We start from the raw sequence: 14,455 nt of genomic DNA, 5'->3' as shown, positions 1-14,455 counted from the left end.
AGAAGACACAAGGACTATTTTGGGATCGAGAGACATGGTCTCAGAGGTTTTAAACTGCTTGGACTGTCACCCCATGTGGGACAGGGGCTGTGTATGATCTGATTAACTTGTATCTATCTCAGAGATACCTTCCTTAGCTACCATTCATTCATTCGTTCAGTTGTATTTACTGTGTGCAGAGCACTGTACTAAGCACTTGGAAGGTACAATTGGGTAACATATAGAGACAGTCCCTACCCAACAATGGGCTCACAGTCTAGAAAGGGGAGATAGACAGCAAAATAGAACAAGTAGACAGGTGTCAATACCATCAAAATAAATAGAATTATAGATATGTACACATCATTAATAAAAGAGTAATAAATATGTACAGATATACACAAGTGCTGTGGGGAGGGATAGGGAGGAGGGAGGGAGTAGGGGTGATGGGGAGGAGAGGAGGAGCAGAAGATAAGGGGGGCTCGGTCTGGGAGGAAGAGAGATAGCTTGGCAGATGTGAGGACGGAGGGTATTCCATGACAAAGATAGGACTTGGGCCAGGGGTCGACAGTGGGACAGGAGAAACTGAGGCACAGTGAGGAGGTGAGCGGCAGAGGAGTGGAGTTTGCGGGCTGGGCTATAGAAGGAGAGAAGGGAGGTGAGGTAGGAGGGGGCAAGGTGATGGAGAGCTTTGAAGCCAATAGTGAGGAGTTTTTGCTTCATGCAAAAGTTGATAGGCAACCACTGGAGATTTTTGAGGAGGGGAGTGACATGCCCAGAGCATTTCTGCCTCTGGCCTGGATTGCCCTCCCTTTTCATATCCAACAGTTACTCTCCCCACCTTTAAAGCCTTAATGAAGGCACATCTCCTCCAATAGGCCTTTCCTAACTAAGCCGTCATTTCTCTTTTCTCACTCCCTTCTGCATCACAATGACTTGTTCCCTTTACTTACCATTACCCCAGTCCCACAGCACTTATGTATATATCTATAATTTATTCATATTAATATCTGTATCTCTTTAGACAGTAAGCTAATTGTGGGCAGGGAATGTGCCTGTTATATTGTGCTGTACTCTCCTAAGAGCTTAGTACAGTGTTCTGCACACAGTAAGTACTCAATAAATATGATTGATTGATGATAGGGAGAGTAGGTAGTGAGCAAACTAAATCTCCCTAATAAAGTCCCAATATGAAGTTTTTCCAACTTCTCTACCCTTTTGAAAATCCAAATCAAGGAATAATTGAGCACTGGTCAAATATAATAATACTTGGTATGACTTACTCTGTATTATTAAGCACTGTGTAAAGTGCTGGGGTACATAAAATTACATCAGACTCAGTCCCAGTCCCACAAAGGGGTCTCAGTCTAAGGGAGGAGGCCACACAAAATGAAATCTCAAAGCAAATCGCATACAGAAAAGTTATGGAATTTTCACTGACACATTTTGCAGATTCTAATTAAGTAATAACAAATTCAGGTGACAAAAATCCACTAATCGCATTTATACTAGGATCAGAGCTCTTCTCTACTTTTGAAAAGAGGCAGGCTGAATAAACTGGTCATACTTGAAGGATTCAAAAAATACACCTTTTGTGGAAAAAAAGTCCAAAGAAGTAAAAGATCTTTGAAAATACGTTCCAAATTACTTTTTCATTGTGTGATCTCCATAATGCAGCTTGAATAAAGTCAGGTAATCATAGTTACTGAACTGATCATTTACAGAGCTTTGCCACAAATAAAAGCTGAAATAATACTTTGCAGCCCATTTGAACCCTGGATGCATGAATATATAAGAACATCAAAAAAGATCTGCCAAACTATATTCTAAAAGCCAAGAGTGTGAAGGGCATTATTTTCTCAAAAATCAAGTGTCTCTAACAAGCTAACTTACTCCAGCCTACTCACTTTCTGAAAGATCAGCGGTATCCTTGTGCCTGGGACTTTCTTCTGATCCTGTTCCAGCAATATTGACAGTGGAATGCCAAAAAGGCCGGCGTCTGCACAAAGCCAGAGAAAAACATCACTGTTCTCTACATCTGTTTAAACATATGAAATAGTGGGGTAAAGAAATGCTTTCAAAGAGATGGTCTTCCATAGCACATTTACCCACCAATGACCTCTTATTCAGCATAGTTGAATCAATCAGGCTATGAACTTTAGTCAAACAAAAAATATGCTGTCCAAAAGCAAAGATCCATTTGTGCCTTCTCCCATAGAAGAGGGAGCCACTATTTCAGCAAAGCCAGTAGCCAACATTTAAGAGTGAAGCAAATTATATAAAGGCAGGATCGAGGGAAGCCCTGAACAATCTAGGGAATTTTTAGAAATCAGCTATAGAATGGGTATAAATGCATCATTCTTTGGGAGTTTTAGAGTAACATACTGCATAACTTTAGTGAGACACATAAATCTGAAGAAAATTGAAACTTGCATTTTCTTCAAATTCTCCTTTCTACCAATCATGGCTTTGAAAAGAAAGAATCACTGTTAAATTGCTGCTTTGTACATCATTATTATGCTATTTGTTATACACTTACTATATGTTAAAAATTGTTCTAGGTGCTGAGGTAGATATGAGTTAATCAGATTGGACACAACCCCTGTCCCACATGGGGCTTACAGCCTAAATAGAAGGGAGAACAAAGATGAGAATTAGACCAGATCCCGGGCCCCAATTAGGCTCACATTCTAAGAAATTATCATCATTATCACTGCCTTCATCAGAACTGAGAGGCTGTCTACTATATGCACTGGGCTAAGGACTTGGAGGAGCTGAGGAGATAAATCAGTCAATCCATCAGTGAGTACTTATTGTACGCAGAGAGCTAAGTAAATGCTTAGGAAAGTAACATCGAATAGAGTTGGTAGCATGTTCCCCGCTCACAAGAAGCTTGCAGTCTAGAGCGGGAGACAGACAGACAGTAAAATAAATTATGGATATCTACTTCAGTGCTGTGGGACTGAGGTTGGGGTGAATAAAGGATACAAATCCAAGGGCAAAGGCAATGCAGAAGGGAGAGGGAGTAGGGGAAATGAGGGCTGAGTCAGAAAAGGCCTCTTGGAGGAGATGCAATTTTGGGGAGCACGGTGGTTTGCAATATTTGAAGGGCAAGATAGTTACAGGTCAGAGGGGTTGGCCGCGAGATAGATGATACCAAGGTTCAGTGAGCAGATTGGCATTAAAGGAACTAAGCATGGGGGTAGGGTTATAGTAAGAAATCAGTAATAATAATATGATTATAGTACTTGTTAAGCACTTACCATGGGCTAAGCACTGTTCTAAGCACTGGGGTAGATACAAGTTAATCAGGTTGGACAAAGTCCCTCTCACACATAGGGCTCACACTCAATATCCATTTTACAGATGAGGTAACTGGGGCCCAGAGAAGTTAAGTTACTTGCCCAAGGTCACCCAGCAAACATGTGGTGGAGACAGGATTAGAACCCGGGTCCTTCTGATTTGCAGGCCCATGCTCAATCCACTAAGCCACACTTAGTGGATAGAGCACTTAGAATCAGCACTTATCTTAGAATCAGCACTTACCTTAGAATCAGCAAGGTAAGGTAGGAGGGAATAAGCTGAGTGAATGTTTTCAAGTCAAAGGGAAATTTAAATGGGAGTCAATGGGAAAAAAATAGAAAGCCACTAGCCTCACCAACAAGGAACATACAGTTGATTGGGGTGATAGATAACAAATAAAAACTAAGACAAAGCTTTAGTGACAGAGGTTGGTGTATTAAGGACCAAGATGGAGATAAAGTGAATGGTAGGATCAAGGTTGGGATGGATCTCGGCTTCAAGGCTCTCCATCACCTCACCCCCCCTTCTCTCCTTCTACAGCCCAGCTCTCACTCTCCGCTCCTCTGCCGCTAACCTCCTCACCGCGCCTTGGTCTCGCCTGTCCCGCCATCGACCACCGGCCCACGTCCTTCCCCTGGCTTGGAATGCCCTCCCTCCACATATCTGCCAAGCTAGCTCTCTTCCTCCCTTCAAAGCCCTACTGAGAGCTCACTTCCTCCAGGAGGCCTTCCCAGACTGAGCCCCCTTTTTTCCTCTCCTCCTCCCCATCTCCCCCACCCTACCTCCTTCCCCTCCCCATAGCACTTGTATATATTTCTACAGATTTATTACTCTATTGATTTTACTTGTACACATTTACTATTCTATTTCTTTTGTTAATGATGTGCATATAGCTTTAATTCTATTTGTTCTGATGATTTTGACACCTGTCTACATGTTTTGTTTTGTTGTCCATCTCCCTCTTCTAGACTGTGAGTCCGTGGTTGGGTAGGGACCGTCTCTATATGTTGCCGACTTGTACTTCCCAAGCACTTAGAACAGTGCTCTGCACACAGTAAGTGCTCAATAAATATGATTGAATGAATGAATGAAAGCTTTAAGGAGGATGTGGGCTTTTAGTGTGTGTGGGAGAGCATGGAGAGGAGATTGGGAGCAGGAGAAAATACATATTTAGGAACAAGGGAAGGAAGGAATGGCCTGTGCAATGACACCAAGCAGGAGAAAGCAATGAGACAAGTTAGTTATGGCAGGAAGGAGGAGGTCATAAAGAGAGTTGATGGACCACCTTGGAGACAAATGTCAGGAGTTGGGATTTGATGTGAATCAAAGCCAGGGAGAGGCACACCTAATCAGAATCAATTATTTTGTGAATGCCTCCTATGTGCAGTACATAGAGTAGCAGTGTGGCATAGTGAATAGAGCACGGGCTTGGGAGTCAGGTGGTCATGGGTTCTAATTCCTGCTCCACCACTTGTCTGCTGTGTGACCTTGGGCAAGTCACTTAGCTTCTCCGTATCTCAGTTCCCTCATCTGTAAAATGGGGATTAAGACTGTGATCACTATATAGGACAGGGACTGTATCCAAACCGAATATCTTGTATCTACCCCAGAGCTTAGAACATTGCACATAGTAAGCACTTAAAATACCATAATTATTATTACTTTTATTATTATTAGAACATTGTCCTTGGCACTTGGGGGTGTACAACCGAGTTAGTAGACACAATCTCTGACCTCAGACGGTTATAATTAGCAAAGGAGACAAATGCTTAAATAATTTCCAAATAGGAGGAGGAAGGAAAATTGGCCACGAAAAGAAGTTGATGACTAATTAATTTCTTATATGAGCAGAAGCTCACTGAGATCCAGTCCCTATATCTTGTGCTAAAGGGGGCCCTGGATGTGTTCCAGGTTACCGATCACACACTTCATGACTATCAACATGGACACTTTTACTCACTTTTTTATGGTATTTGTTAAGCACTTACTATGGGCCAGGCACTGTATTATTGTATCATGCACTAACATAGATATAAAGTAATCAGGTTTCACATGGGGCTCACAGTCTTAATTGCCATTTTATGGATGAGGTAACTGAGACACAGAGAAGTGATGTGCCTGGCCCAAGATCACACAGCAAGTAACTGTCAGAGTAAGGGATTAGAAGCGGGGCCTCTGAAACCCAAGGCCTCTGAATTTGTAATGGCATTCATTAAGCACTTACTATGTGCAAAGCACTGTTCTAAGCACCAGGGAGGTTACAAGTTGATCAGGTTGTTCCACGGGGGACTCACAGTCTTAGTCCCCATTTTACAGATGAGGTAACTAGGGCCCAGAGAAGTGAAGTGACTTGCCCAAAGTCACACAGCTGACAGTTGACGGAGCTGGGATTTGAACCCCTGACCTATGACTCCAAAGCCCGGGATCTTTCCACTGAGCCACGGTGCTTCTCTGAATCCCAGGCCTGTGGTCTTTCTGCTAATAATAATAATAATTGTGATATTTATTTATGGATTTATGGTGTGCCAAGCACTGTACTAAGTGCTAGGGTGGATACAAGCTAGTCAGGTCGTACATAGTCCATGTCCCACATGGGGCTCACATTCTCAATCTCCATTTTACAGATGAGATAACTGAGGCACAGAGAAATGAAATGATTTTCCCAAGGTCACACAGCAGACAAGTGGTAGAGTTGGGATTAGAACCCAGGGCATTCTGACTCACATGCCCATTATCTATCAAATACTCTAAAAGTCAGTGGTCAGGTATTTCTATTTGATACGCAGGAGGGAATGGACAATTATTACAGGCCTTTGAAATGTGGAGTGGTGATCAGTAGAGTGGAATATGGACTGGATGGGGAGAGATCACAGGTACTGAGTCATTTGGAGGCTGATTCATTAGGCTTACTGCACAGGGGAGCCACCTCATCGGTCCTCAGGTCTGATCACACCTGTGCACATACTTCATTTTATTTTTAACTTTTAGACACTAACTTTAAGGTCAGTATTTGAGCCCTTACTATGTGCACAGCACTGTCCTAAGTGCTTGGGACAGTCCATAATACAAATACATTCCCCACCCACAATGAGCTTACAGTCTAGAGGGGGAGACAGACATTAATTTAAGTATAAATAAGGCAGAGAACCAGCTGGGCCTACTGGGTAGAGCATGGGCCTAGGAGTCAGTTCTAACCCTGAGAAGCAGAATGGCTCAGTGGAGAGAGAGCGGGCTTAGGAGTCAGAGTTCATGGGTTCTAATCCCGGCTCCACCATTAGCCAGCTGTGTGACCTTGAGAGGGTCACTGAACTTCTCTGGGCCTCAGTTCCCTCATCTGTGAAATGGGGATCAAGACTGTGAGCCCCCCGTGGGACAACAACCTGATCACCTTGTATCCTCCCCGGCGCTTAGAACAGTGCTCTGCACATAGTAAGCGCTTAACAAATGCCATCATCATTATTATTATTATAATCCAAGCACCATGGCTTGTCTACCTTGTGACCTTGGGCAAGTCACTTTTCTGAGCCTCAGTTCCCTCTTCTGGGAAATGGGGATGAGGATGGTGAGCCCCGTGTGGGACAGGCTACCCAAGCGCTCAGTACAGTGCCTGGCACAAAGTACTTAAATACCATTATTATTATAATTGTTATGGCTTTCATTCACTGGTATATATTGGACTCCTGCTCTGTGAGCAGGTAGGATGATATACTGGGCACTTGGGAGCATACAGTAAAAGTAAGACACAGAACCCCTGCCTCAGTAGCTTATACTTTGTACCACTGGCTCTCAAGGAGACAAGGCACCAATCCTTATTCTTTGTGAGGCAACGGGGCACCTAGGGCAATTGTCTGGGTAGACTAGCAAGATGCATACCCAAATGGAGATGCAGTGTGGCTTAGTGGAGCAAGCACGAACCCGGGAGTCAGAAGGACTCCTGAGTTCTAGTCCCAGCTCGGCCAGTTGCCTGCTGGGTGACCTTGAGCAAGTCTATTCACTTTTATATTAATGTCTGTCTCCCCCTCTACACCGGGAACTTGTTGTGGGCAGGGAATGTATCTGTCTGTTCATTGTTATACTGTCCTCTCCCAAGTGTTTAGTACAGTGCTATGCACAGAGTAAAGCCTCAATAAATATGATTGAATGAATTAGTGAATTATCTGGGCCTCAGTTTCCTCAACTATAAAATGGGGTGCCTGTCCTCCTATGTGTACTGTGAGCCCTAGGAAGGACGGGGATTGGGTCTGACCTAATTAACTTGCACCCACCCCAGCACTTAGAACAGTGGTTCACGCATAGTAAGTGCTTTAAAAATGCCCCCCCAAAATGCCGTAAAATTCCAAATGCATCTCTGGAGAACTCCCAGGTTGTTGTTTCTCCCCCTTCTAGACTGTGAGCCCGTTGTTGGGTAGGGACCATTTCTATATGTTGCCAACTTGTACTTCCCAAGCACTTAGTACAGTGCTCTGCACACGGTAAGAGATCAATAAATATGATTGAATGAATGAATGAATGAATGAATAATCAAGCTGGAATTACAGTAAGGACCAGGACAAGTGAGGTAGCTGTTAGGGTGAAGAGAAAGAGGCAGGTCCTGGAAATTCTGTGACGGGACACTTGTAAAGATTTAACAACAGACTGAATATGGGAGTTGAATTTGAGAGGGAGGAGTCAAGGATAAAGCTAAGGTTGGGTGTTTTCAAGACAGGGAGTATGATGGGGATGATGATCAACTGTGATGAGAAAGGTAAGAGGACAAAAGATTTGAGAAGAAAATGAGTTCAATTTTAGAAATATTGAACTTGAGATGCTGGTAGGACATCCATACTTTCATTGCATCAGAAGGATAGTCACCACAATATTTATTAAGCACTTGGGAATAGAAACTGTACTAGATTCTTGGGAACATATAGAAAAAAAATAAAATGTACCCTGGGTCTTGAAGGGCAGTCAGTATAAACGGGAAGAAAAGTAGCTATAAATTAATGAATAAACACTGGTTACAAGTGAGATTTGCTTTTCTATAAATATAAATAGATAAAGCAATAATAAATAGGTGTGTAATAATGGGAGTCAAAGAGTAGAGGTAAACGCATGGCTGGGGAGATGGGGATTAATCAGGAAGAATGTAGGACAGGTTGGGAGAGAGGGAGAGGGGAGTCTGGAAGCAGGGAGATTAACTTTTTTTAATTGATAGTTTACTATGTGCAGAGGTCTGTACTAAGTGCTTGGTAGAGTACAGTACAACAGTGTCAACAGAAAAGTTTCCCACCCACAACAAGCTTATAGTCTAGAGAGGAAGATAGACATTAATATAAATAATTCATAATATATAATTTAAAATATGAACTGCAGTGTTGCAGCAATCCAAGTGCCAGTTGGTCCTACTGTTAAGGCTATATACTTTGAGTGGAACAGCTGGATCCCCAAATTACCTCATGGAACAGTAACACACCTATTATGCCTCCAATTTTCAAAAATCTGGTCTCACCTAGCTCAGGCCATCAGAAATGCAAAGCCACAGTCAAATGAAAAACGAAAGAATGGATATTAAAGAAAAGTTACAGAAATGGCCTATTAAGTACAAAGATATGGAATCAGAGAGGCCAGAATATTTCCTACAGCATAGTTTCAAACCACTGGTTCTGGTAAAATTACCCTCCCCATAACCACATAAACCATCAGAATTTTCTAGGCTGAACAGCAGGTAAGACTTCCCAAGGGTTCCAAAGCCAGGGATTTTCCCTCATGGTCTTTTGGTGATTTCCCAAGGTAACTCCCCAATTCCTTCCTCCACTCTGGGTACCCTAGGGGATTACCCAGAGAGACACTATAAGGTTTAGTTGTGGTTCTGTGGGCAGATAGGAGAACATCAGGGTATTACCTTCAGAAAGTATCTTTTCCTTGAGTCCTAGAAGCATTATCAGGAGAGGAGGAGTATAGGACACATTTTTTTAATGGTATTTGTTAAACACTTACTATGTGCCAGGCACTGTACTAAGCACCGGGGTAGACACAAGCTAGTCAGGTTGGACAAAGTCCAAGTCCCACCAGGGGCTCATACTTTATAAACAAATGTAATGCCATAATAAAGCAAAGAGTTTTTGCCAGCACACTCAAATAATATTAATATAAACCAGAGGGACCTCAAATTGTGTTGTAGGGGTGGTTCTTTTTGGCTGTTTAAATCTCCTAACCAAAAGGATGGTTACAAAATTAGAGATGATCAATATGCAGTGGGTGGCTGTGTCAGAGCTGTCCATTCTGGTGCTAATCACAGCTCGGCCTCTCGACTGCTGTCACCTGTGGCATGTCACTTTCACTCATTCAATTGTATTTCTTGAGTGCTTACTGTGTTCAGAGCACTGTACTAAGTGGTTGGGAGAGTACAACAATAAACAGACAACATTCCCTGGCCACCATGAGCTTACAATCTAGTCTGTGCTCCCTGTGGGCAGGGAACATGTCTACCAACTCCGTTGTACTCACCCAAGCACTTAGTACAACTTGTACTTCCCAAGCGCCTAGTACAGTGCTCTGCACACAGTAAGCGCTCAATAAATACGATTGAATGAATGGTACAGTGCTCTGCATACAGTAGGTACTCAATAAATACAATTGATTGATTGAGCCTCAGTTTTCTAATCTGGAAAATGGGGATATGATACCAGCTCTCCTTAAATCCAAACTGTGGCCCTATGTGGAATAGGTCTGTATATTATCTCAATCAAAAGTATTTACTGAGCGCAAACTATATGCAGAACAGTAAAGAGCTGTTGGACACAATCCCTGTTTACAATCAAGTGGACTGATAACCTATATCAATTTAGCATTTAGCACAGTGTTTAGCAAGGTAGTAAACACTTAATAAATGAAACAATGAAATATACTGGATTGTAGGCTCCTACTATTAATCAGTATTAACATTAAGTGTTCACAATGTGCATGACTATTAAGTGCAGGGAATAATTTATGGACATTAGTTTAGATGCTGTTGCCAAACCATAATAGACATCCATTCTAAGAGGTGATGAGGACAGACCAAATGGGGGAAATGATAGGGAAAAGTCAACATGTAAAAACAACCATAGTAAAGGCAAACAATGTTTGCATCATCCGGTCCAACAGCTGGTCATGCAAAAAACACATTTTGAAGATCAGCCTATTGATGGCTAGAATGAAAATTTCCCTGATCTGTTTCTAGAAATGATTCAGTAACACAAACACCTACTCCTTTTGCTTGCTCGTTAGAGCCAAATTCTCCAAATAGTCAAATACTTACATGGTAGCACACCTTCCTGTCTCATTATTTCATAGCCTTCTCACCTGGACTAAAGCAATCGTTTCCTTTGTGTCTCCAGGCTCTTCATGATAGGCAAAGCTTCCCTCTCCCTAATAGATGTCTGACTCTAGTTATTAACTTCTAAAGTTCATAATATGGTTCCCAAGTTTACTCTGCCGGAAAAAGCCAAAGAGTACACTTTTTCTTGGGGGAATGCAATAATTGTCTCAAGGATGCCTCACCTCTAGTTTTGATCTTGATGGCTTTCTGTTGCTTCAGTTCAATCCCAAGTACTTCATAAAGAGCTGTCAACTCAATCAATGATAAGTAGCAGACCTTCTTCATGTCCTGGGTTGCGAGGTCACCAATTTTAGTGTTACCTGTTTTGTGCTTTTGCAGACGAAAATTCTAAGAGAGAGCAATAATTTAGAATATCTATTACCCTGTAGGACCAGAAACAGAAGATAACTTACAATACATAGGGAAACGAGTTATATTCTCAACCCACCTCTCCAAGAAAATCTGCCCTTTCCTCACCATCCAAACTGCTACTACATTAATACAATCACTCATCCTATTCCGCCTGGATTATTGCATTAGCCTCCTTTGCTAACCTCCCAGTTTCCTGTCTCTCCCCCACTTCAATCCACGCTTCACTCCACTGCTCTGATCATTTTTCCAAAAAAAAAATGTTCAGGATATGTTCCCTCACTCCTCAAAGAACACCAGGGGTGCCTGTCCACCTCCACATCAAACAAAAATCCCTTACCACTGGCTTCAAAGCACTCCATCACCATGCTCCCTCCTAACTCACCTTGCTACTCTACTATTACAACTCAGCCTTCACACTTCACTCTTCTAATGCTAACCTTTTCACTGTGCCTTGATCTCGTCTATCTCATCGAAGACCCCTTGCCCACAACCTGTCTCTGGCCTGGAATGCCCTCCCTCCTCAAATCAGACAATTACTCTCTCCCCCTCCTTCAAAGTCTTATTGAAAGCATATCTCCTCCAAGAGGCCTTCTCTGACTAAGCCCTTTCCTCTCTCCCACTCCCTTCTGCATTACCCTGACTTGCTCCCTTTATTCTTCCCTCATTCCTGCCCCACAGCACTTATGGACATATCTGTAATTTATTTATTTATATAAATGTCTGTCTCCCCCACCTCTAGACTGTAAGCTCTTTGTGGTCAGGAAATGTGTCTGTTTATTGTAGTATTGTACGCTCCCAAGCACTTTGTACAGTGCTCTGCACACAGTAAATGCTCAATAATCTGATTGAATGAATATAAGTTATTTGTATTAATGTCTGTCTTCCCCTCTAGACTGTAAGCTCGTTGTGGGCAGGGAATTTGCCTAATAATGATGGTATTAGTTAAGCGCTTACTATGTGTCAAGCATTGTTTTAGTTGCTGGGGTATATACAAGCTAATGAGGTTGGACGCAGTCCCTGTCCCACATAGGGCTCACTGTCTTAATCCCCATTTTACAGCAGAGGTAACTGAGGCCCAGAGGAGTTAAATTACTTGCCCAAGGTCATGCAGCAGACAAGTGGCGGAGCCAGGATTAGAACTCAGGTCCTTCTGACCCCCAGGCCTGTGCTTTATCCCCTAGACCATACTGCCATGCTGCCAGCTCTGATATCATGTATTCTCCCAAGCACTTAGTGCAGTGCTCTGCATACAGTAAGCACTCAGTAAATACAATTGATTGATTGACTGAAACTGGGAACATCGAAAGGGCAGAAGGCAAGACCACTTTTCCCTCAATCTGAGTTTCATGTTCACTGGTTTTCTATGTGTGCCTTCTATTCTACAACCACTATAGCCAAGTAAACACATAAAACCAACATAAGGCACACAAAACCAACACTCTGCCACCTACTCAGAGCTTTTATTTTCTTTATTCCCCAGGAATAACAGCTTATAAATGTTTTCTCCTTTAACAATTAAACACCTCCTTGTAATATTTTATTTTCCCCTTTAAATAGTTTGTCGAGATGCTTACTTACCAAGGAGCTACACTCTTATCAGCACCATCAATAGCCTGACAGTAAATAACCCTGTTCTTAGTTTGCATGAAGGATGGAATTTCACAAGCGCAGATCATAAATTTTCACCGTTCCTAAGCTGCTTTGCCATTTCTAGCTTCTTGTATAACCTGCTAATTTCTGATGCACTTCTGTAAATGGTGAGGAATGGGGAGGAAGGGGAGCTGCTCTAAACTGTGCTTTCTGTAAGGCGACTCCTGAACATTTCCAGAAAGCAGAGCCCTCCATACCTCTTTAATATCGGAGACTCACAATGCTTCAACTAGGAAAGTGCAAGAGGCAGTCGTTTGAAGCATTTTCAGTGAACCTATCCAAGGTGAATGTTAGAAGAGCCCATAACTATTATGAGTTGAAGCATTCAGTTTGACCTGCTTCAATTTCCCATTGTTCTCCATGAAAGGAATAGATTTCTCTTCCAATGTTTAATTCATGGCAGTGGCTTAAAATATTTATGTATTTTCCTAAAGTTTTAATTTAGTTAATCTCACACTGGACAGATATGTTCACTCTGAGAATAGGCAACAGAGAATATACAACAGAGGATGCATTCCCTTTTTGAACAATGAGCTTGTTTTAAAAGATGGAATTTAAAGATTCTTTGCTTAAGAATGCTTTGGTTTGACTCTAAGGATTAACCAATAATTTCCATCCATCGGCAATTCTCACTTGTATCTCTGGTACACGACTCATGCAGGAAAACTGGCATGATCATTTGACCTGAATGTTTACGATTTTAAAAAGAGAAAAATCTGCCTTGTTCCCCTTTTGCAGAGATGTTCCAAAATTTAAGGGAGTTTAAAAGTAGTCAAAGACTCTTTCCCTGAAAAGGCGGTATTAAAAGTGCTTTTCAGCCCCATGAACTAGGATTTAGGTAACAAAAGTGAACATTTAGTTCCTTATTCAATTGTTTGGAGACAAGGTTCTCAATCTCACCTTCAGTTAATGCACCTGATACCTAATTCCAGGATTTCAACCAATTTTAGAAACTGAATTTAAAGCAACATCCTTCCCTCACCCCACTGCATCCAATCCTTTCCACCATCCTTTCTCCTCCACACCCTAAAGACAACCACACACACATACACACACACAAATAATCATTGGAGTTGATCCATCCTGTTGCAGCATTGAACAGTAGCAGATGGAACAGGTGAAAAGAGAAAAGACCTCCTATTGTGCCACAAAGCTACGAAGCCCTGAGCAAGGCACTTTCATCACCTGCTTCTTTAGTGATACTTCTTAATGAGAGACTGGATGAATCCCAGAATCTGTTGCCTTCTAAAAACGCTCTGTCTTCTACAATGTTTCAAGTACTTCCCAGGGACCCTAATGCACCCTCCTAGCTGAGCTACACCAGGTCACATAGAACTACCCCCAACAAAACCATAAAATCAGACCCAGAATCTTCTTGTGATATATAAAAAGATTATTTCCTATGAACAATGAAACTCTCAATATAATATAAAGCCCATTTCCTCACATTCCGCACTTTTCCTGCCTCTGGGCTCTGTCCTTCCAATCTACTACAGTCTACTGCATAGATCATCTTCCTGAATCATTGTTCTGCCCACAACTGTCCTCTCCTCAAAACCTTCCTTGGCTTTCTATGTCCTCCTGCATCAGAATAAACTTGTCACAATTCACTTGAAGACTCTCTACCATCTGGCCCCACTTAACCAATCTGCACTCTTCTTGGCTCCTCCTCAATTTTCCTTCCAGTTGTACCTCTGCCTTTCATCCCTCTGCCTCCTCCCCTCATTCACGCCTCACCTTAAAATTCCCTCCCTCCCTTCCCACATTCAATAATATTGAACAGACCACACATTTCTCCCTATATTCAAAGCC

At 42.2% G+C, this 14,455-nt stretch overlaps 1 protein-coding gene across 1 annotated transcript in view; it reads right to left on the bottom strand.

Moving 5' to 3' along the window:
- ARHGAP18 (Rho GTPase activating protein 18) overlaps nt 1-14,455 on the bottom strand; it is a 139,149-nt gene that overhangs the window by 36,691 nt on the left and 88,003 nt on the right. Inside the window, exons 6-7 of the mRNA XM_038741204.1 lie at nt 10,804-10,969; nt 1,887-1,978 (exon numbers count right to left, since the gene is read on the bottom strand). Coding sequence (XP_038597132.1) covers nt 1,887-1,978; nt 10,804-10,969 — 258 coding nt within the window. The remainder of the gene's footprint in view (nt 1-1,886; nt 1,979-10,803; nt 10,970-14,455) is intronic.

Source organism: Tachyglossus aculeatus, chromosome 2, assembly GCF_015852505.1.
Source record: "Tachyglossus aculeatus isolate mTacAcu1 chromosome 2, mTacAcu1.pri, whole genome shotgun sequence".
Lineage (NCBI taxonomy): Eukaryota > Metazoa > Chordata > Mammalia > Monotremata > Tachyglossidae > Tachyglossus > Tachyglossus aculeatus.
Note: the sequence above shows the minus strand (reverse complement) of the source record. Positions and strands in the feature narration are given on the sequence as shown.